The sequence below is a fragment of the Grammomys surdaster genome, unplaced genomic scaffold (genome assembly GCF_004785775.1).
Source record: "Grammomys surdaster isolate TR1022 unplaced genomic scaffold, NIH_TR_1.0 125878, whole genome shotgun sequence".
Lineage (NCBI taxonomy): Eukaryota > Metazoa > Chordata > Mammalia > Rodentia > Muridae > Grammomys > Grammomys surdaster.
Genome location: NW_021620703.1, coordinates 3349772 through 3374595, shown reverse-complemented (window position 1 = coordinate 3374595; position 24824 = coordinate 3349772). Strand labels below are relative to the sequence as shown.

Sequence of the window (24824 nt, the reverse complement as noted above, 5' to 3'; positions counted from 1 at the left end):
GCTATATAATTAAATGTGATTCCAGAGCAGACTCGGATAAGTAAGAACGGCTTTCAGTCAGGACAGAGTTATTTCCGAAGGTGCTAACTTCCTTTAGAGTTCTGTGATTTGGGGAATTGAAATCAGTTTTGTCATCCAAATACTGAGACTTACTTGTAGGAGAACGCTGGAGGCACAGGAAGAATATTCTTTCATGTTGATTCTAGTGACTAGACATCTCATTCTCTAAATTCTCTCCTCCTCCTCCTCCTCCTCCTCCTCCTCCTCCTCCTCCTCCTCCTCCTCCTCCTCCTCCTCCTCCTCCTCCTCCTCCTCCTGTTCCTGTCCCTCTCAGGTTCTCACAGTATAGCTCAGACTACTCGGAACTTGCCATCTTCCTGCCATGGCTCCCCAGTGCTATGATTACAGGTATATGCCATCATACCTGGCTCTAATTTTCTTTTAGAAAAGCACTCTTATAACTGCAGTAAATATTTTTTTATTTTTTCCAACTGTGAAATTTTCATATGTGGCTAGGGATTTTCAGGTTATTATCAAACAAAATCAAGAGGAAGACAGAGGTATGATAAAGATACTTGGTGTTCTCTTGAGCACAGAGAGACTGAATTTTACCCGTGGAGTATGAATCATTTTGAAGGTGTTCTCCCCTCTCCACCTACATCATCCTTCTTGCTTCATATTCAAAAGTCTCTAATTCCGGCTGCCTGCACTGCCAAGACCGACACTTGGTAGACTCACGCCTGCTTGGTACCACTGGGCAAAACTGGGCCCTGATTTTCAGTGAACTGAACACAGAAGGGAGTGGTAGACCTGAGAACCCAGGGGCATCTGGAACATATATCCATTGCTTAATTCTTTCTCTTTTCTTCTCTTCCTCTGTGTCTGTCTCTGCTCTATCCCTGTCTCTCGCCTCCTTCTTTCTCTGTGCTGAGAATCAAGATCCGTGACTTTAAATGTACTCATGGAATTATTTTGATTACTGACCTATATCTCCAAACACTTTCTCTTCCCTGTCCCCCACCAACTTTCCCCCTTTTCATCCCCCTTATCCATTTCTACTCCACTCCCTTTTTTCTTCTTCATATTCTCTTTTCCTCTTCCTCCTCCTCCTCCCCCTCCTCCTCCTCCTCCTCCTCCTCCTCCTCCTCCTCCTCCTCCTCCTCCTTCTCCTTTATTTTCTCCTCCCTCTTTCCACCTTCCTCCTCCTTCTCTGCATTTTTGGTGCTGGGAATTAAACACAGGGCTTTGCATGTACCGGACAAGCTCTCTACCAGTAAGCTACTCAGCCAACCAAGACATTCTAGTTCTTGATTTTAGAAAATGCCTGAGTGTGGGCACACTTATCTGCAGTAGGTAATATGTTGTTGCCAGATTGTTGGGTAGGCAGCTGCAAAGTAGAATAAAGTCAGTACTTTCTGTGGTTTATATATGCCTATTTACAAGGGCTTTATGCATATGATATTAGTTAGTTCTTACTGGAATTTCATTGCCCTTGAAGAAAGTTGAGAAAAGTCTTTCCTTCCTATTGATTTACGTAGTCCCTGTAGGTGCTTGTAATAAAGCAAGGGCTCAAATATGTTTATGCTTTCAAAATCTCCATCAGTTAGCTCTAGACATACTAAGATTTTGTGTGAGCAACAAAAGTCCAGTGGTTTGGTACAAATACTATGAGCAAATACAATGGCCGGATTGCCATTGGTCTTATCAAAGGTTTATAGAAAAGGTTCATTCTCTACTGAGATTTTCAACATTCTACTTGAAAGTAGTATCTTCTTTTAAATGTTTTCACATCATTGGTGTAAGTAGTATGACTATCTTTTCTTATTTCTTGCAATCCAATTAGCTAAAAGTGGCAAATGAGAATGTCTTGGTGAAGGTAAGGAGTTTTGTGAGTTTCTCTTCAAACATGTATGTTAAGATTTCTTGTTAGAGTCATCCAACATGAGATTTGAGACTCTGGATTTTTGTACTTTGCTTTATCCGTGCTTCTTTAAAAATGCAGATCTTGTAGGACTTCTCTTAATGTGCCCTGTGCATTCCTCTTCTTGTTAGTCATTTCATTTTGCTCCTCAACTTTACTTCTCTTTTTCCACATAGTTCCAACCTTTGAAGAGAGAGAGCAAAATAGATTAAGTGACTTAAATGTTCTCCAACCCCTTGACTTTTTCACACCGTTTATGGATGCGATGCTTGAGTTTTATAGCACCATTACTGTAGAAAACAACAGCCTTGTCTATAATAACTGTACAGGGTTAAAACTTTCTCTCGTTGAGAGATAATTTCCTAATTGAAAGAGTAATGCTTTGTTTGTTAAGCCTGCTTTGCTGCTGGAAGTTTCACTTAGTCACCGAAGCTCCACTCATTGATTACAGGCTTAGCTGCTTGAATGCATCTTTTTTTTTTTTTTTTTTTTTTTTTTTTTTTGGCCAAGCAGTTATTGATGCTGTAGCTTTAGCAACCTGAGCAAAGCAGGTTTTCTCAGTGAGTCAGCCATACAGGTATGGACATGAGTTTAGCATCTTATAATAACGTTTCTCCACTAGAAGCTCATCAGAATGGGGCTTTCTTAAATGACCGGGAAAAGGCTTCATGTAGTTTCTTCTCTCTACGACAACTTCGTCCTTCCCGTCTGTTCTGCTTACACAGAGGAGGGTATCCAACTTAAATATCAGTGAAAAGTGACTGTTAGAGATTTCCGTCTTTTTAAAGAAAATAATAATTATTTGAGCAGGAGTAGTGGCAATATGAGAAGATTCATGCTTAATTTAAAAAAAAATCGCTTAGGAAAGAGACCTTACAGCGAACAATGCTATAAAGAGATGAGACTGCGGAGAGATCCTACAGAATTTTATCTTTGTGAGATGCTTCCAATCTGCTCATGCAAACATACGAATATGTGCCACTGTCCCAATGGTGAATGAATATAAATTTTCCTGCCTCACCACTGGCTCTTTGCATCATCTGTCTTCACCCCTTTCTCCAACTTCATCCGTCTTCCATCTTCTTCCCTGCACATAGTTCTTGGCATCGGTACCCAGATCATCTTGCAGCTCAGGAACTTTGAAATGTGACTGGAGTCTCGCCTGTGCCGCATTTTATCTCCCGTTGAGTAGTTCTGTCTCAGAGTTAATCTTACTTCCAGGATTTATATCACTTTAATACTTCTCATGAGTCTCTCTCACCCACCCTTTCATTAATCATGCATGCTACCTTGAGAGCAGTTTTCTGTCTGGTTCCATGGCCTTGTCAAGTATGACTCCTTAACACATAGGGAGAATGGAAGGTACTTCAGATCTACAGAGGCAGGGAGAAGAGTGAGGTAACCTTTGAGTTGGAATGAGGAGTTGGTGTCTTTTTTACCCCCAGAGGTAAAAAGTGATTTGTGGATGTTGAAATCATGGAGGCTGCAGAGATGGCTTGGTGATTAAGAACAGTTGTTGCTCTTTCAGATGACTCTGGTTTGGTTCCCAGCACCCATATGGTAGTTTTTATCCATATTATTTCCTTTACAGGTGCATAATTGTTAGTTTTTGTCGTCTTGACACAAACTAGAGTCTCTGGGAAGAGGGAACCTTAATTGAGGAATTCCTTCCATCAAACTGGCCTGTGGACAAGTCTAAAGGAAATTCTCTTGATTAGTGTTTGCGGGAAGGCCCAGTGCACTGAGTAGTGACTTCTCTGGGGAAGAGAGTTTTGATTATATAAGAAAACAAACCAAGCAAGCCAGTAAGAAACATTTCTCCAGTCTTTGGTTCAGTTCCTGCCATATATATTTATATATTTATGTATACACACACAAACACACACACACACACACACACACACACACACACACACATACAATTTATATTTCAAGTCACATCCCCTTTCCTGGTTTCCACTCCACGAACCGCTTATCCCATACCTCTGCTTCTATGAAGGTGTCCCCCCATCCACCCACCCACTCCCGCCTCACCACTCTAGCATTCCCCTATACTGGGGCATTGAGCCTTCACAGGACCAAGGGCCTCCTCTTCCACTGATGCCTGACAAGGCTATCCTCTGCTACATATACAGCTGGAGCCATGGGTCCCTCCATGTGTACTCTTTGGTTGGTAGTTTAGTCCCTGGGAGCTCTGGGGGGTCTGGTTGGTTGATATGCTTGTTCTTCCTATGGGGTTGCAAAGCCCTTCAGATCCTTCCATTCTTCCCCTAACTCCTCTGTTGGGGTTCCCTGTTCTCAGTCCGATGGTTGGCTGTGAGCATCTGCATCTGTATTGGTTGGTCAGACTCTGGCAGAGCCTCAGCTTCCCTGAGACAGACTGCAGGCTGTAAGAAGAAGCCTTCCTTTCCTTCCTGAGTTGCCCTTTACTCTGTTTCTCACAGCCTCAGAGAAGCTAATTAGAGTAAGGGAGAACTGACAACATCTTCTAGCCTTCAGGTGTCAGGCACAAAGACACCATGTATGCACACAGGCAGGCAGAACATCCAAACGCATAAAACCAACAAGTATTTTTTAAAAATACATGTATATAAAGTGCACCGATAAGCTCATATGTCATGCGTATATGTGGAGAGTTTTAGGGTACTTGTGACCATTAGAGCTCACAGTTCACAAATGTTGAGGGGAATGAAAGGGCCCCTGAGGTGTTCTGTCTATTACAGCTTCTTTTCTTTTCCAGTAACAGATGTAGGTTCAATCATAAGACACTGCTACTTACAGGCCTCTATTACCCAAGACCAGTCATTTCCCATGGCCACAAAAATCTCCAGCTTCCTCCAGCTTGCCATTCCAAGCCCCCTCTCTTTCCAGAATCAAAATCTTGAGTTAATGGAAAAGATTATGTCAGATATTTAATACATTAAAAAAAGTAACACAGTGTGAGTATAGCCATTGTGGCTTAATAATTGCAGTGTGTCATCTAAAACTGTCCTTTATTTTGTTTGATTTAGATAGTAAGGATATCTGTTTTGTATTCATTCAAAAAAATACCATAATAGTTTTGTGTTCCACTTGTGTGTGGTTTTAAAGAAATGTGCACTCAAAGTACACACCTTACTTTCTTTTCTGTGAGAACATTTTAGGATTTTTGTCTTGTTTTAAAGTGATTATTTAAAAATGATATAATTATCAGTTTCACTAAAAAAAAAAGAGTCATGATTGGCATATCTATTAGCAGCCTTTTAAAATGTGAGTAGGGGGCTGGCAATATAGCTCCTTTGGTAGAGTGGTTGTGTACCACGCCCTGGATTCAATCACGCTCGCCATCATCACATAAACTAAGTATGGTAGTATATGATTGTCATTGTAGTATCTTATATGTAGAGAAAGGAGATCAGAAAGAAAATCAAGCTCATTCTTGGCTTCCAAGTTTCAGGCTAGCCTGGGGTGTAAGAAACATTATCTTGTAAACAAATAAATATTTACCTTTGTTATTTTCAGGCGGGGTGGTCACTTCTGTGCAAATTAATAGAAGTCTGTCCAGGGACATTGCAAAGCTTAATAGGACCCCAGGATATTGGAAATGATTGGGAAGTGCTTGGTATTCACAGGTAAGTATGATAGATATGTGAAGATAAACTGTATTGAAAAATTATATGTGATAATATTCTGGAAATTTTCTTCAAAGCACATATTTTTTTCTTGCATCAGTGATTTATATTTATAGTGATCTTTAAACTTCATTTGTGAGCTAGAAAACTAAGATTGATAGTAGAAGATCAGGTGAGGTAATTTTAGTAACACAGATATCTAGTTATATAAATGGTTAAGTTGTGGATTTTTGAGTACCACTTAAGATAAAGCCAAACAACCTTTTTACTATTAATCTTGGAACTGATATAATTAAAAAAAAAATGGCAACCAAGAAGTTAGTTCTGTAACTTCTTGTTTCAAAGTTATGCTATACTGTCTTCTTGTGTAATTTGCATGTATCTGTGTATGCTAATGTCAGTGAAAGCAGACTGTGGCTTTCAGGAGGAAGAGGAAAGAGGAAATTTATTCTTTCTTGGTCCACTGCAGCCTAGTCTAAGCTACTATTTACCAGTCATATGGTTGCAGCTTTCAGCACAATGTCTTTAATAAGACCACATTTATAGCCATAATTAGGTAAGAAATCTGAACGAAAAAATTGTTTCTAAGAAAATTCTTAAAAAAGAAAATAGTTTCTGGACATTTATCAGAGTATCTTCTGCCATTAGGTAATCTCATATCTAGGGTCATAGTCATGAGGATACCTTACTCCTCAATGCTACTTTGCTTGAGAAAAATATGTTTTATGAGAAAATGTATATATTGTCCAACAGTGTGTCTGCTCTGAAGTAAGTTATTATAGGCTTCAGTGTTTACAAGTTTCTCCACTTCTAATATGAAGGTGTTGCTAGTTTTCTTTTCATTTCTACCATCTCAAGAGTATGGTTTGAGAAAAACAAATAGCCATTTTCAAACTAATTTTTACAATTCCCCTCATCAGTTCCGTAATATTTAGTGAGGATTTACCCACTGTAGGCTTGTAATTAGTCATTCTGATTTCATTTTATTTCCCTTTGCGTTGTTTGAGACTTCCCAAGATTTTCTCAAGTTTACTTAATCTACAATATCAGAGAGTGCTAGAAAACTCGCTTCCTTGTATTCCAGAACAATCCAAGTGTTTGGGGTTGATTATGAAACTATTTCTACAGGAAACATGCTTCATAAACACTTACACATGCTCTTGCTTACTGCTCACTGCAGCCCATCCCCCACCTCCGTTTGTTATCTCTCTTCCTGTAAGTCAGATCTGGGTCAGTGATGATGAGAGAAACCCTAGCCTCTACAGTAGAACGCGGTGGCAAAATTTGTGTAAGACATTTTTTTCTCTGTGGCCAGACTTTTCCCCTCCAAGGTGATGGATACCAAAGAGAAAGTCTCTTTGGTAGTAGTACTGTGAAGGACTCAGAATGTGCTTACTGCTCTAGTTGGTGCTGTGAACCTGGGAGAAGCCTAAAAATGAGGCAGACTAAAATCTCACAGAATAGCCAACTTTTTATTCAGAGTATCAGACAGTTTATATCCTAGGGGTAAGGACATGAGCAAGTCACAGTCAACCACAAGGATAAGCTACATGTGACATAAATAGGTTTTTCCATAGAGGCATGTAAACAAATGACAATAGCCAATTGTGACGAATAATTTGAAGTGAACTCACTCCTATTTGATACCCTCCTATCCAATACAAAAACGCATTCCAAGAACAATTCCATGTTTTTGAAGAAACTGAGGTCACAAGACTCTTGTCCTGTTTTCTTGGAGTTTTCTTACAAGCACTCAGAAGTCCCCTTGCACGACTCCATTCTTGGACTGTGTTCTGACAGATTGGAACAGTGAGGGTTAGGAAGGTGTCTAGGTGGGAGGATGGCAACAGTCCTTCGCTTTGCTAGGATGCCAAAGGACATGTTTCTTGAATATAGCAGAGGCTGTGGATGACACCAGCTCTGTCTTTTTCCAACAACATAAAACTAAATACCACCAGGTAGGAAATGGTTAAAGAGTACTTTTGGAACTGCTAACACAGGGATCAAGGTCGAGTGAATTTGAGAGCAGGGTCTACGGTTATGGGACTTCATTCTTTAGAATGGAAGATTTCTTTATCGAAGATGGCAGCAGTCAATAGTTTTAATATGTAAGTGGATCCTTAAGGTTATATATAAATCAGTTCCTTTATTCAATATTCCTGTGTGTTAATATAGCAACATATGTGACACAAAATCCATAAATTCTTGTCGCATATTGAAGGCATCTCTTCTGGATGTTCTTCGTGATGCTTTGTGTGTGATGCTAGGCAGTAGGGTTAATGACTGAGTCAGGGCATTTGGTGAAATACAGGCAGAACTTACAGCTTTTCTATTGAGATATCGAATGATATTTTTCCCCAAGTCTCTTAATTTTTCCAGTGTTGTATGTCAATCCACAGGTCACTTATATAGTGAGCAAGCACTCTGTCCCTGAACTGCATGCAACAATAAAGGTTTGGGTTACCCTTTTTGCTTCCCTACACTTTTATCGATGTATGATTGAAAATTAGAAAAATCTATGCATTTAATATGTTCAATGTGTTAATTTGGCACAGAGAATCATGTGAAGTATTTACCACAGTTGAGCCAAATAGTATTCTTGGTCATTTCATTTATTTATTTACATTTGTTCTGCTACTAGAGACAGAACCTGGGGCCTTGGGCATGCTGGGAAAGTGCTCTGCCCCTGAGCTACACCCCAAGCCAGGCTGTTGATTTTATAAGCTTGGTTTAAGTCTGTACCAAGGGGAAATACATCACATGAGCTTTGCTGAACAGAACAAAATGTAAACATAAGGGTGAGTGAAAAAGTACCTAAATATTGTTTTAGGTGTTACAGAAAGTCTCAGTCCAAACTTGCATTAACAAAAAATTACACTTATGTTGCCAAGGTAGTGCAGACCTTTAATCCCAGCACTAGAGAGTCAGAGACAGGTGGTTATCTATGAGTTCATAGCCACCCTGATCAGTATAGTGAGCTTCATGCTAGCTGGGACTATATAGTAAGAACCTGTGTCAAAACATGCATTTATTCATTGATGGGGTGATTTTATATGTCCATACATATGTATGCATGCAGGGAATGAGTACATACATGCCATGGCACACATGTGGAAGTCAGAGGACAGCTTGTGGAAATCTATTCTGGGCTCCTAGGGCTTGACCTCAGGTTGTGAGGTGAGGCAGCAAGTGCCTTCCCCACTGGGGCATCTCCTTCACTTTGCTGTGTGACTTTCATTGTCATGTGATTTTGTTTTTTATTCCAGACTGATTCTTAAAATGTTAACTGTTCATCATGCCAACGCAAACCTGTCAATAGTTGGACTAAAAGCCTTAGATCTCCTCCTAGATTCAGGTAGGTGATGACTGGAAATGCTCGCTACTAACAATTGTCAGGGTCAAAGTGCAAAATAGGTACCAGTGATGTCTAGAGTGCCTATGTCTGCCTGCTCCATGCCTCCGTTTCCCTCAGCTCTCATCCAGCACCTTGGTTCTAAATGGTGCTTCTGTGTTTCTCTACTGTTCTTATTTCCAGTTCCTTCGTAGCTTCTAAAATCTGCTCCCACAATTCACATCCCTGGTAGCTTTGTCTGTACAAACCTTCAAAGTCTTTTCTGTGGTTTGTCTTTGATAAAGCATGTAGCATTACTTCTTGAGTGACTGCTAGATTCTGATGTTTCCTGTAACATCTTTTACATGCTATCAAAACCCCTTTCACTCAAGATTGGCATTTCCCTTGTCTTTCTGGGTGAGACACACAGATGAGCAGAGAGGTGGCCTCAGCCACCTAGTGACACAATCAGGGTCTGATTCCACACATTGGGCTCTCTGCCTAAGGTTACTTCTGCCAAGAGGCTAACAGACCCAAACCAAGATTTTGAGATGGTGTAATAGTAACCATCACTGCCATGAAAAACAGCTGTGGTTGTCAAGAAGAGATAACCCCAAATGACTGGGAGTTTTGTTAAATGAAGGGAAGGTCATTTTGAGGTCAAGAGAATTTTGTGTGCAGAGCTACAGAAGCCTGAGGAGATGCAAGGGAGGCTGCACAGGTGGGTGGGAGACATTTGTGTTCTAATTGTTTCTGATAGTGAAGACCTTCAGGAGAGAAAAGCAGCAAAAAAAGAGTATAAAGCCCAGGGCACAGAGGACTGGAAACAGGACACTCCCAAAGAGCATTTAATTCAATTATTTAAGGGCATGTACTGACTAGTTTCAACTCTCATCCTTGGGAACGTTACATTTTCCTTGGTTCATTTCTCATCTGTCACAGTTGAGTGCTCACTCCAGTGACCCTTCAGCCATGGTAGAAATCTTGTCGCCCCTTGTCACAGCAAGTAGCTCGACATGACTCTTGAACATTTGAAATATGAAAAGCTGGAGTTTGATTTTATTTACTTTTTACAGATTTAAATTTGAATCTAAATAAACCCATTGTGGCTAGGGAATGGGGCTGCCCAGGCAGATGGACTCATGCACGTAGAGAAATAATTGAAGCTTAGTGAGAGAAGTAGTATACTCAAATAGACACTCAGCCCAGAGGGAGAGCAGCCAAATTTCTTTGTGGGAGTTACAAGTGTCTGTGAGCTGTCTGGAGTTGTTTGTGTGTTCTTTTACTTTTGAGACAGGGTCACACTTCAAAGTGCAGGCTGGCCTTGAACTCTCCATGTGTCTCAGGCTTGTTTTAAACTCACCATCTTCATCTCAGCACCCTACACCTCAAGTTCAGGGATTGCCACCGTACACCACTCCAGCTGGCTGACCTGGTTAGCTTTAATCCAGCTTGGCTCTTATTGAATACGAATTTAACGCTAGACGAACTCACTGGCATTACTTAACTTCTCTATTTTCTCAGTCTTTATTTTTAAAGTGGGGTTCGAACCTGCCTTATGAGGTTCTATTGTTGATTGAATGTGTTGTAATGAAGTGAACCAACTAGTGATGGACACATTTGTACCACAAAAGCAATCACTACGAGGCTAGGAGTTTAGATTAGTAGTAGAGCCCTTACTTAGGATGTAAAAGATTCTAGGTTTAGTCTCAATATCACACACACACACACACACACACACACACACACACACACTTGGGTTTTAGAAATACAGCACAGGGAGTGAACTATCCAGAGTTGGATAAAAGTTTAGAATAGGCAGAGCAATTAAGCAGATATTTCTGCATTCTAGGAGAGATGGGAAGAGTCCCAGAGTAGAAAAAGGATTAGCCTCTGCATAAGGATTAACTTATTCAGAGAGAGCTTTGGAATATTTAAGAGCTAACACTTGAACGGCTTGGCTCTTAATGAAATGAATTGGCTCATTGGTGAGACAAAATGGAAAGAGAGAGGGAGGGAGTTTGGAATGATGATGACTGGGAAATTTCTCTTGGGTGGCTGTCAGATGATGGTCTCATTGATGAAGAACAGGAGCAAGGGGAGGCTCAGGTCAGGGTACCCACAGGATAGTTAAATGGTGGTGCTCAAGAAGCAGATGGGAATTCATTTCAAGAGCATAAGATAAGAGGCTTAGGTTTTGTGAGTGGTGTGTGTGTGCATTTGAATGGTATGGGTGCATGTGTGCACGTGTGCCTGTGAGTGATATGTGTGTGCACATGCATGTGTACATGCATGGGTGCCTATGCGTGTGTGTGCATGCATGTGCGAATATGCATGCATGTGTGTGTTGTGTGTGCGTGTGTGTGTAGTACCAAAAGTAGTAAACTGACTGGTGATTTATCTTCGTTGGAGAGAATTTCATAGGGATCACTTTGGGGACAAGGAAGTGCTCTATCAAAAATATAAATCCACCAAACATTCATAACCCTCGCGCAAAGCTAATATACAAACTGCTAAAAACAACTACTTACTTACAGCACATTGTTTTCTTCAAATTAGGAAAAATCACCTTGCTGATACTGGATGAAGAATGTGATATTTTCTTGTTAATTTTTGATGCCATGCACAGATATTCAGCCAATGATGAAGTCCAGAAACTCGGGTGCAAGGCTTTACATGTCCTGTTTGAGAGAGGTATTTAAGATCATAAATTCTCTATTCTGAGATATTCCAAGGAAGATTGGCTTGTACTGGTAAAATTGAATATTATTGATGAGAATAATTACGTAAAATCATACTATCTACAAACTTAGCTTGGTCACGTTGCTTCCTTGTGTGCTGTGAATTTCACTCACAGGTTGTAAATCATGCAGTTGCAGTAGACTTCCTTCCTTTGCATAACAGGGCATGAGTTCACTTTGCAAAGTGGATCGTATGGATGTTAAGAAGGAAACTACAAAGCCAAGTACTTAAAATGGGGTTATGATTCTGAATCTTGTCGAACTTGAAATTGTTAGATGTTCTGTGTAAAGAACTGGGCGATCACATGGTGTCTTTGAGAAACAAGACTGGTGGGCATTTCACAGCAGGCTCAGAAACTGATAACAAATTATTGTGCTGGTTTGAGCTGGTTTTGTTTAGTCCTTTTACTGACTAGATGAGGAAATGAGTCAGAGAATTGAGCAAGTTGTCCTAGGTTAGCAGCTAGTTAGACACAGTGGTTGCCACTGGTTTGGAGACTCAGGTCTTTGATGTTTTGGTTTGGGCAAATTCTTATTCATGAAGGAAGGCTGTCACTATGTTCCCAACAGTAGCATGTCCTTCAAGGACAGACTGACATAGATTAGCAATTATTAAACAAGAGAATCTTAATTCAAAGATCATTAGTGCTTAGGGCATATTACATATTATATAAATATAAGAAGAAAACAATGTTATGATCTTTTTCAGGAGTTTCAAGTTTCCTAAGACAGTAATTTGGTTAATAATGGTAACTTGAATAGTAAGCTAATAAAGATGGTTATCGAAAATTTAAAAGATATTGTGGACAACATACTATATTATTAAGTATAAATGTTCTGGGGCATCTATGATTAATTAAAGGAATCTAACCACTTTCATAATATCTTACCTGGACATGCTGGTATACATTTGAAAACAATTAAAGTTGTTCACAAAGAGCTGTATTTTCAAATATTTTGTTGGTGCCGTTTTCGACCTAACAGCCTGGGGTTTTAAACAGTTTTTCAAGTTCTTACTTAAAAAAAAAATGACTCCAAATGTAGCTAAATCTACTCTGATTATAAAAGCAAATGATAGTTTTTGATCTCTTGTAGAAAACCGTTAAGACAGAGTATTTCAAAGTCCAACCACTAGCTACTTGGCTACAGTTAACAGCTTTTGAACTGACATGTGTAGATGACTTTCCCTTCAGGGGGCCACCATAAGTCCTCAGCATTTCAATATCAAAACCACATTTGTAGCAGATGTGTAGCTTGCTTTTCAGGTGGGTCCTCTAACAATTGGAGTGGGTGGGCTGTCTCTGACTCTGTTGCCTGCCATTGCATCCCCTTCCCCTAGCTGAACTCACTGGTTGGGCCCCAGTGGAAAAGGATACACTTAGTCCTGCTCTAACTTAATGTCCTAGGACAGGCAGGTACCCAAGGGAGGGCTGCCCCTTCTCTTTGTCCCTCCTTGGGTTATTTGGGCATGGACTGTAATACTGACAAGCAGGCACACATAATACACATTAATTTAAAAATAATAGAATAGAAATAGTAGTCATAATCAGCAGGTCAGTATTGTAGAATATTCCTCTCTAAAATCAGTAGCCAACATCATAGTAATGCTTCCCAAAAGGTAATCTTTATTATCAGCGGGTGAGACTCTTAGGGTGTTCCTCCCAGTGGACCATCTCTGTTATCAAAGATCAGAATCATGTAGGAGTCCATCCAGTGCATCATATTTAATGTGCTGGTAAGGTTGTTGTAGACTACCCCCAAAGAAATTATAAATACTCCCTTTTTATATGAGAATTATTGGGCTTCTAATACGTTTTTTCCTTTCAAAAAAGCTAATCCAACCTGTTCAACACAGAATGACTTTAATGTTTTAAACAAATCTAATGTTTCAAATTCCCATGTCATTCTTGCAGAATCGTTTTCACTTAAGTACACCATATTTGTGAATTGTTGTGCTTATAAATATATTTTGTATGGATTAAATTTTCATGTTGGTTTAAAGCATATTCCTGGGGGGGGGTTGGTTTTTTGTTTTGTTTATTTTTTCTTTTCCTTCCTGGTTTAGTTTCCGAGGAACAACTGACTGAGTTTGTTGAGAACAAAGATTACATGATACTTCTGAGTACATTCGGCAGCTTCAGAGGGGATGAGGAGATTGTGCACCACGTACTCTGCTGCTTGCATTCTCTGGCTGTTACTTGTGAGTACCCGCTCCTCACGATTTCTGCTTTGCAAGGAGAACTGCGATGTATCGCTTCTCTAAATGTATTAGGATTTTAATTTTTTTTTTTTTTTTGTGGAGTCCCGTGAATGCTAAACTCTTTTACTCTTTCAATTAATTCAGATTTGTTTGGAATATGCTGCATCTCTTCCTAGGATTCGTGCAGGAGAAACAGTAGTAGGCAGCACGCATGCGCACCTTGCTGATTCTGAGCTCATGCTGCAGTAGGAAAGACAGACAGGATCTGAGATGGAGGCACCGTAGGCAGACATTCCTGTGGCCATGAGAGCAAATAGAGAGCAAAGCCAGAGCGCTTGGAGAGTCTTCAATGCTGAGGACTCGGTATGCAGGGAGGCGCACAGTACCATTGAATACAGGGACACAGTTAGGAGCTAACATTAGGAACATAATGGTGCAGTGCAGCTGGGCCCATAGCCTAAGTCTGAAATCTCAGCTACTTGAGAGGCTGCATTCAAAGCCTGCCTTGAACACATCTCGCAATAAATAAAATAAAATCGGATGTACAGCTTATTGGCTAAGTGCTTACTTTGCCTGACGACTTAAGCACAATCCACACTACTAAAACATCAACAAATCAAAACATAGAAAGATGTGGAGCGGATGATTGGCAAGCCACTCAGAAGATTTCGGTTTCATAAAAGTGTGTGGTATGTATGTTTAATGTGTGTGTGTGTGTGTGTGTGTGCATGTTTGCCAGTGTGTGAATGTGTGCGTGCGTGTTTGCCAGTGCAGTCTTTATGTACATGCATGTGTGTGTATACATGTGCATGCATCTGTTTATGTTTGTGCATACGAGCTAGCATGTGTATGTGAGTGGCACGTGAATGTGTTCATGTTGTGAGTGTATATGTACCCATTTGCATAAATGTGAGTTGGTTCATGCACAATTGTGTAAGCATGAGTGTTTCCTGTGTGTACATGAATGTGTGTGTAAATGTGCATCTGTTTGCACACAGATGCTAGTAGGTGTGTGTGCATGGGAGCGTGTGTGTGTGTGTGTGTGTGTGTGTGTGTTTGTGCAGAGGTTTGCATATCTCCAAGTACCTGCAGGAATTTCTCTTACGAAGGTGGGGAAAGGACATGATAAGGGTAAGTGTATATAGGGTATGAGGATTTGAGAGGCCTGAAAAACCATACAGAAGGCTTTGCACTCTGCTTGATTCTTGGTTAGCATTTATTGATTTGATGTTTATCCATGTCATTAAAAAGCAGAGATCAGGAGAAATAGTTTTCTGTACTGGTGATTCCTACTATTGATTCCAAACAGGGTGAATATGTTTCAGATTTTGTTGTATAAGTGCACCATAGCATTTCACATTTCTTTGTGTGGTTGAGCAGAATATGAGCATGTATGTAACAGTAGTATTTTCGTCTTTACACATGTAAAGTTCTTTTGGATTACATTAATAATTTAGTGTGAAGAAGATAAACTGATATTTTGTATGTAAAATGTAGTACAAAAAACATTAGAACTGAGATACAATATGAATTTTTGTACCTGTTTATAATACATGCATATTATGCTACATATAATACACATACAATATACAGACAAATACACGTATGACATACATATGTGGCTTCAGTTACAACAGGGTCAGAAAACAAATGGGCTTGGGAAGCAGCACCTCTTTAGTATGCTCATAAAGACGCAGCTTTTTGTTATCAACTGGAAATTGCACAGTTGACAGGGGATGAAAATGAATAATAAGTCGAAGCAGATTGTCGTGGTTTACATTCCTGAGTTGTCAATGACAACAAGAAGGCTGCAGTCTGCCTTGTGCTTTTCCTGGCCTCTGTTTATGATTCATTTATCTTTGGGCCGATCGCTTTTTAGAAACCATTGTCTGCCACCCACTTCTGACATAATCCAGTTAAAATGTGGCGATTCATAACCCAAAGGTCAAAGCAGGCAGCAGATAACAGTGAAACAGTGAGGAATCAGGAGACTTTAACCCCAGCTCTGCCGAAAAGGCCTTCTACCATTCTTGTAAGATTAAGAAACATTTTAGTGTTTGACAGCTTCATTTAAACACTAAAGTGTACTTTATATATATATATATATAAAAATAGTTGGTTAGTTTTAGCTGTGCATTCAGAAACGGGAGTGTTTCTCCCACAAGTTCACAGTAGTTTCCTCCATGACTTCTTCCCTTCCGCTCTGCCTGACTCACGTCAGTCCCTTGCTTGAGTATTTTGTCATCATATTTTTCTGTCCCCTTTCCATCTGCCTTCTCCCGGAAGTTCAAGATTTCTGCCTCTTTTCCTGGCTGTTCTTCCAGGATGGAGGACGTAGATACAAGTATATTTTCACAGTTCTGATATGTGTCATGAACATGATCTTGATATTTTCATGGAGTGAAAAAATATTACAAAAATCATCAATAGTTTGACATAAAAGTAGACCTCTAGGTCCATTTGTTTGAAATCTTATGTGATTGCTTTTAGACTTGTAAAGTTCTCAACGTTGGTCTGTCTTAAATTTTATATATATATGTGTTATATATAAATATATAACATTTTACATACAATATATTTTGATCAGCTTTCCCATCCCCAACTCCTACCAGAAACCCCCTACACATACACACACACACACACACACACACACACACACACACACACAATCCTATCCGTCCAACTTTATATTGTTTTCTTCCTCTTTAAAAAAAACATAAAAAAACAAAAATCAAAACAAATGATCAAAAGATCATTAAGACCAAAAAAAAAAACAAAAAACAAACAAGAGGGGGGTGCAAAACAAAACAAAAAGTCCACAGAAAAACACATGGACTTTGTTTTGTGTTGGCCAACTCCAACTGGGAATGATGCCTGCCCTCAAGAGTGCTCCATATACCCAATGACACTTCTCTGGAGAAAACTGCCTTGTGTTTGCCAGCAGATACCAAGTGCAGATAGCCTCTTAGGTTAGGGGATGGACCTATGTTCAGTTCCCCTTCTCAATACTGGGACCCCCTCTGAAGGTATGCAGGCCTTGTACGTGTTCCAACAGTCTGTGAGTTCAGATGTAGATCACTCCTGTGGTGTCTGAAAGACACTGTTTCCTTAAAATTCTCTGTCACCTCTGGCTCTCACAGTCTCTCTGTCTCCACTTCCACTTAGCTCCCTGACCCCTGATGGAAGAGACTTGATGAAGACATCCCACTTCAGACCACATGATGGCTAGTTTTGTGTCAACTTGATACAAGCCAGAGTTATCTCAAAGGAGGGAAGCTCAGTTGATAAAATGACTCCATAAAATCTGGCTCTGGGGTAGTTTCTAATTAGTGATTAATGTGGAAGGGCTCATACATGGGGACATCCATGGGCTGGTGGTCCTGTGCAAACAGTACCCTTGCCTCCAGGTTCCTACCTTCCTTGCGTTCTTCTCCTGACTTCCTTCAGTGATGGACTATGGTATGGACATGTAAGTCAGGTGTACCATTTCGTCTTCAACTTGCTTTTCTTTATAGTGTTTCATCATAGAAATAGTAATCCTGACTAAGACAGAAGTGGCTACCAGGATTATTGGTATTGCTGTGACACATCTGACCATGCTGTTTTGGGAAGGATTGGGGAAGGACTATAGAACTTTGGTCTAGAAAACCAGTAAGTGTTCAGAGTTTGGTGAGCTGCTCTGTGGGAGCTTGGGAGATAAGGGTGTTAAGAGAAAGGCAGATAGATGATGGAGGCCTTCTGAAGTTCCAGAGGGAAGTTCGAGAGTACTTGTAAGACTCTACAAGGGACATTGAAAATTTTGAGTTAAGAATTTGTGGTTCTGCTTAGTTGGGGATGAATGATAAGCTGTGGTAGGAAGACACCAGAACTACTGAAGTAAAACCTTTGCTTTACTGGAACAATCAATGCTGGTCAGCTGGAGTTAAGAAATTACGACTGGTTAAGAAGAGACCAGCATCACTGAGGTAAAATCTTCTAGAGAACATTTCCTCAGAGACCTGTGTTTCAGAAGTGACAAAGGTAGTAGTACCTGATGGTGGCAGTTTACACATTTAAGAGTCACCTAGGTGGCTTTGGTTTTAAAGGCATGAAGCAGTTATTGAAAACAACTGAAGACATCATTGTAAGAAGCTAGGGTAGGCCGTTGGAAAAGATACAGCCTCAATAGCAGTTTAAGGTCCAGCACTGAAGTGGTAATGGAAAGAAGTTGAGTCTGGGCACCACAAAGAAAGCCCTAGAGAGGCCATTGATGAAAGATGCAAAGCCCAGTTGCAGCAGAGAACTCCAGACCATTTTGAAGATCTCAGTAGTATGGGATGACCACCAAGAACAGCAGCAGTGTGGAGTGGAGCCTAGAAGAAGATTTGGGTATGTCTCAGAGGGTGGAGAGAGAGAAGTAACCCAAGCCCTTTGGAGAAACTCAGCAGCTAGAGAGGGGATCCAGGGCATTAGACATTGTATTATTTATACAGTTGAAGTTTGGCTTTGATTTTACTTGATTATTAAAGTGCCCTGGCTCTTCCAAGTTGAAGTAAGAAAGCATTTAACTTTTTATTTTATTTTATTTTATTTTACAGGAACCCACAGTTGAGAGACTTTGTACTTTTAAAGAGATTTTGGATTTTCACAAAGACTTTGATTTTTAAAAGGGACTTTTAAGTGTTTTGGATTTTAAAGACTGGGACTTTTAAAATGTGAAATGTTGATATTCACGTGTGATCTTGGGGGATAAACCAGAAAGAAGAGTCATGGCTTAACAATGATGTGTTTGTATGTCAAGTTGACAAGGGCTCAGTTGGGTTGGCTAATACAATCATCTGAAAGGAGGGAGCGTCAGTAGAGAGAGTTACTGTATAATTTTTAAAATTAGTGATTGATGGGGGAGGGCCAAGTAGCAGTTTAAGGTCCAGCTATTGCGGTTGTTGTCACCTCTGAACTGATGATGCCAGGTTCTATAAGTGAGCAGACTGAAAAAGCCATGGGTAGCAAGCCAGAAAGTAGCACCCCTTCATGTCCTCTGCATCAGCTCCTGCTTCCAGGTTCCAGCCCTTCTTGAGCTCCCATCCTGACTCCCTGCAGTAGTGGACAACACTGTGAAAGAATAAGCCACACAAATCCTTTCCTTCCCCAACTTGCTTTTGGTCACTGTGCTTTATCGTAGCGATAGCAACCATAACAAGGACAGACTGAGTTCTCCAAAGTTTTTGACAATCTGTACATTGTTGAGTTGTAGGTCTCTTTGTTACTTGCCTTCTGCTGCAAGAAAGACCTTTTTTTCTGATAAGAGTTGAATGATACAGTGATCTGTGGGGGTAGCAGTGTATCTCTAGAAGTCATTTGGTTGCTGTGTTCCTTAGCAGAATAATAGTATTAGATTTTCCCTTAGGTCTATGACTTATCTAATTTTAGGATTTGGCCAAGGTAGTTGTGTCAGGTATGGGTTCTATCTCATGGAGTGGGCCTTAAATTCAATTTTTAAAACGTGATCAGTTATCCCCATAATATTTATGCCACTTTTATACCAGTACATCTTACAGATTGGTCACTCCTATAGGTTGCAGGTCTTGTAACTGGATGATATTGGTGGTTACTTTTCTACTCTGGCAGTGTGCAGAGTACTTTCTAGTACCATCCATGACCACTAGTCAGTAAGGGTGAACCTTCTATTTAGGAACCTGCTCAACTTCTCCATGTTTGATGACATAAGTAAGTGTTGTCTCCAGCAATATAGCCTTACCATCAGGCTAAAGAGAGCAACCAACCCTGACAACAGCCTGTGATGTTTGGGGGAAGTATGTCCCGTGAGACCCCTTTGGTCAGTGACTCAACTATATGTAATCTATTCCTGGTACTGGAGGTTTTACTTGGTAGCCACAAGATATATAGTTTCGGAATTATCTCACCTAATATTTGATGATGCCACTTAGATTCTTTTCATATATGCATATATTTTAGAAAGATTCTACAGTAGTGGGTTTCCATATGATTTTTTAAGATGCCCTTTTAATGTAAATTATCCCTCACATATTCTCTCTTTTACCCTTCTCTTCCTTCTTCCCTCTTCCCTCGTTAACCCTCCATTTTAATTTTCTTTTATTACTACCTAACACTATATTATGTTTTCTCTTGTTTGGTAGATCTCTCTTTTCCCCGTTAGTTCTTTACTAGGTACCTAGGTTTCAATTGCAGCACACATATCAAAAGCTTGTAAGTCTTCAGCTACATATAAAAGAAAACATGCAGTACTTGTCTTTTGGGGTCTGAGTTACCTCACTCAGGATGATTTATTCTAGCTCCATCCGTTTGCCTTAAACTTCCATAATTTGAATTTCTAAACAGCTGAATAGTATTGCCCTGGGCATGTGTACCTACCACCTTTTCATTATCTGCTTCCCAGTTGATGGATTTCTAGGGTATTTTTGGTTTCTGGTTATTATCAATACAGCAGCATGAACATGGATGAGCAAGTGTCTCTTTAGTAGGATGCAAAATATCTGGATATATTGCCAAGAGTGGCATAGCTGGATGTTTGTGGTAATATTTGGTTTTCAGCCTTTTTCAGAAATTACAACGCTGATTTCCACAGTACCTATACAAGTTTGCACTCCCATGAACAGTGTGTACGTGTTCCCTGTACTTGTTAGGATGGGCTTTGACTTGCTTTTTTTGATTTTAGCCATTCTAACGGAGGGTAGAATGAAGTCTCAGAGTAGTTTTCATTTGCTTTTCCATGATGACTAAAGGCGTTGAACATTTCTTTAAGAGCTTATCAGCCATTTGTGCTTTATGTTTTGAGAACTCTCTACTTAGTTCTGTTCCCCATCTTTAAACTGGTTTGTTTCCTAGATGCTTATGTTTTTGTTTAGATTTTTATATATATTTTGGATATTAACCCTCTATTGGATGTAATGGTGTCCTTTGCCATACAGAAGCTTTTCAGTTTCATGAGTTATTGTTAATTGTTGGCTTTAGTACCTGTACTGTTGGTGTGCTCTTCACAAAGCCCTTTCCTGTATCAATGAGTTCAAGACTACATTCAATTTTTTCTTTTACCAGATTCAAGGTGTACCAGTCTTATGTTGACATTCTTGATCCATTTGGAGTTGGGCTTTGGGCAGGGTGATAAGCACAGATATATTTTAATTCTTCTATAGTCAGCCATCCTGTTTGATCTGCACTATTTGTTGAAAATGGTGTGCTTTCCTCCAGTGTGCATTTTCAGTCCTTTGTCAAGCATCAGGTATCTGTAGTTATGTGGACTTATGACTGGGTCTTCAGTTTAATTCCAGTACGTCAGTTGTGATAACACCAATACATGCTAATGGTTTTTACTATAGCTCTATAATAAAACCTGAAGTCTGGGATGGTGATATTGCTAGAAGTTATTTTATTATTAAAGATTGCTCTGTATTCTCTCTCTCTCTCTGTTTCTGTATAAAGTTGAAGATTCTTCTTTCAATTTTTGTGAATAATTTTGTTAGAGTTTTGATGGGGATTTCATTGAATCTGTAGATTGTTTTGGGTAGGATAATTTCCATAATATTAATCTTACAGATGTCTTAATATTTTTTAAATCAAGGAACCTGAGGAAACTAATTTATTCTCATGCAAAAGAAAAGTTCTACATCCTGTAGTGTTATCAACTAACAATGTAGGTTCTTTATAGTTATTTGATAGAGTGTGCTGTTTGCATATGGATCTGTACCCATCACATCATCCATTTGCAGGACTCATTTGCATGCACATTTGAAAGAAGAAACTTAATAATTATTGTTTTTTAATTCAGGCAGCAATGTGGAGGTCCTGATGAGTGGGAATGTCAGGTGTTACAATGTCGTGGTGGAAGCCATGAATGCGTTCCCCACGAAGGAAAACATTCAGGAGGTGAGCTGTTCCTTGCTCCACAAGCTTACGTTAGGTGAGTTAACCTTTTCATTTCTCATCACACGCTGTGTCAGACACATGTGTGTAGCTTCCGTGTGGCCCATGCTGTGACTGAGTAGTGTCTTGATAAACACTGGGTGTAAATACTGTGATGTAGCAAATGATTATGAAAGAGACATTAAAAATCAGAGAGGCGGTATTAATGAGACATCTGCATTTTATTGTCTGGAGTGATCTCGAGGAATGTTTGTTGTTGGGCGGTATTTAAACTACGGTTGCTAATTCTGAAGAAGTGTAATTATACCTTATGTGAACAACGTGAAGCAGAAATCAGAAAGAGATATTATCATCCAACTTAAGAATTAGTGTATATGACTATACTGCTTTATGTTTAGGTATATACTTCAAAGAATCAAATCACTGCAATCTAGAGACCATGCATATCTATATTTATCATGATTCTATCATAGAAGCCAGATGATGGAGTCCTCTTGGGAGCCCGTTAGAATACATGAGGGAGATATGAGTTTGCCCATGGTTTTCTGTCGCTTTGGTTCATTTGATTTCCCTGGATCTTTATTCTATGATTTAAATTACTGTTGCGGAGATAGGATATCTGAAACACCAATAGGTCATGTGCTCACACATTTTCTCCCTGCGTCTTCGATCTTGTCTTTTCGTTGGTCATTTACTACTCTATTCAAATTTGAGAATCACGTTTCCCGGTTTAAAAGTCTATTGAGGTTTGTATAGGAATGACACAGAATATATGGATCGTGTTATGAAGAACTGATGTCTCTGCGCCATCATGTCCTTGCTACAGTCCGTTTAGGTTTTGTGTATCTTCATTATTATTTATTTTTAGCTGTTTTATTTTCCTTATAATTGTAATTTGGCATCTGTTTTGAAATTATGTGTCTGAGATATGCCTGCCTGAAGAAATGAAAGTGATTTTATCTGTCTGCCTTTCTATTTATTTGTGACCACTGTTTTGGATGTATGCAGATTATCTAAGCTAACGATCTGTGAACAGTGCCACTCTAAGCCCATCCTCCCCATTCATTATGTCGGTTACGCCTCTGCCTGTCTTCTTGCGTGACCCAGAATCGTGGGCACAATGCTGAATGGAAGCAGTGTTTGGCATTATCCTTGTCCCCTTCCTCATTTTAGAGACAAAACTTGGACTATTCTTTCATCCAGAATGATGCGTGTCATATGATTTTTATAGTTTCAAAAACTTAGCGTGTTCTTAGTGACACTTTTTATCAAGTTGAGAAACTGTCTTCTGTTTCTTGTTTATTTCTGCTTTTGCATCTGTCCCTTGCTAAAGAAAGTAAAAACGCTAATGAGCGTGGAGTTTTATTAAATCCCAAACAATGCATGTAAAGATTTTTTTCCATTTCTTTTGATGCTATGCAATTAACTCTATGGATTTCCAAACAATAAGCCTTGATTCCAAGGTCAAATTTAAGCTGATGATTTATTTATTTATATTTATTTTTAGTATAGAATAGAGTTTATTCAGGGCATGGGGAGGGGGATTAAGAGGGTAGTAGAGACAGAAAGGCAGAGAGGCTGGCCTTGAGCACCTGGAGAGAGAGGGGAGGGAAATGGGGAGAGAGGGAGGAAGGGGTGAAAGGACAGAGTGGGAGCAAGAAGGCAAGAGAGCAACAGCGACTTATTTAATCTTTAAAGTATATTTCCAATAAATCTCTCAATTTTGTTTCTTCCAGGTAACCTTAATTGCCTTTTGGGTTTGCTTTTGTTTTACCTTCATCCCCTTATTTATTAAAACATGTCCATTTACTCAATCACCGGTGCAGTTATTTTGTATTCTATATCTGGTATCTAACATGTGAGGTCTGTGCACATCTCATGTTTCATGAATAACAGTCACTGAAGTTCATTTGTTTGTATTTCTATGAGTTTCAAGTTCTGTGGGGCTTAAGATCTGAGCATTCCAAAAACTTTACCTACCAGCTGCCTCTCTAGTGAGTGACACTTGGAGTCAGAGCACAGGAGGAACAGGGGGTGCTTTAAGAAGGGAAGGTTCGGACCTTTATCCTTGGAGAGAGTGCAGGTGCCATGCTTTCCCACAGGCTGTAAGCAGGCTCCCTGGTTCTCACATCAGAGCTCCTGTGTGACTTCCTGTAGATATTGTCTGATCTCTGAGCTACACACCTTGGGGGTTCTCTCTGTGAACAGAATGATGAACTATAGAACAAATAAATAATAAGGCAGATGACTGTCCTGTCTCCTAAAAAATCACCAGCAACATTTTATGCCAGTTTAGGTTACTGTAATAGACATTAGCTTTACATCATTTTCACTTTGAGCAGGATCAGTCAACCATTTGGAAAAATAACCTTACTCTTGTGAGTTTGTTCTACAAAGTTGTGTTTTCATGTCCACATCCCTTGTATAATTTAAAAAAATATCAGTTAAACTTTTAAGAGAGCTCCTTGGTAGATTCAGTTAAAAGAAGTTTCTAAAATATGAGTGTTTTTTTTTCTTCACAGCACTCCAGTTGATTTCTTTCTTCTTCAGAAAATTATCTGAATGTTTTAGGACTGTTGGATATGATTACGTAATCATATTGCACTCTCCTTTCATAGATCCCAAAGTAATTGCATAGACGTGTGTGTTTGCACATATAAACTTCTGATCCATGGCTTGATCTGGAGTAGTGGAATATGGTTGTCTTCTCCACATTGTCACGAGGGTCTGTGACTCAGGGATGTGTCTCATCCTAGATCATGTAATCTATGGAGGAGAAACTCTCTGGCTTTAAATGCAGATTTCTGCATATCTCTGAGGTTGTCAGAGGCTACAGGGAGGGGGGGAGGGAGGAGGAGTCAATCGGTGAGTGAGTACTGAGCTCTCGTCAGATAGGAGTAAGAACTGTGCCATGCCTTTGTACAGTGGAGTGAGTTGGACAGGGATAATATACTGTGTGCATCAAGAAGTCAGAAGAAAGGAGTGTGGAGTTTCCACTGCCGGAAGGTCATAAGTGTGAGGAGATACAGATGATGATACAGATACAGATACAGATACAGATACAGATACAGATACAGATACAGATACAGATACAGATACAGATACAGATACAGATACAGATACAGATACAGATACAGAT

The 24824-nt window shown here is 39.7% G+C and overlaps 1 protein-coding gene across 3 annotated transcripts in view; it reads left to right on the top strand.

The window, feature by feature from the left end:
* Lrrk2 (leucine rich repeat kinase 2) overlaps nt 1-24824 on the top strand; it is a 138483-nt gene that overhangs the window by 1020 nt on the left and 112639 nt on the right. For all 3 annotated transcript variants that reach the window (XM_028752156.1, XM_028752155.1, XM_028752157.1), the window contains exons 3-7: nt 5423-5532; nt 8799-8887; nt 11423-11557; nt 13670-13804; nt 21591-21722. In XM_028752156.1, the coding sequence (XP_028607989.1) occupies nt 5423-5532; nt 8799-8887; nt 11423-11557; nt 13670-13804; nt 21591-21722 (601 nt within the window). The remainder of the gene's footprint in view (nt 1-5422; nt 5533-8798; nt 8888-11422; nt 11558-13669; nt 13805-21590; nt 21723-24824) is intronic.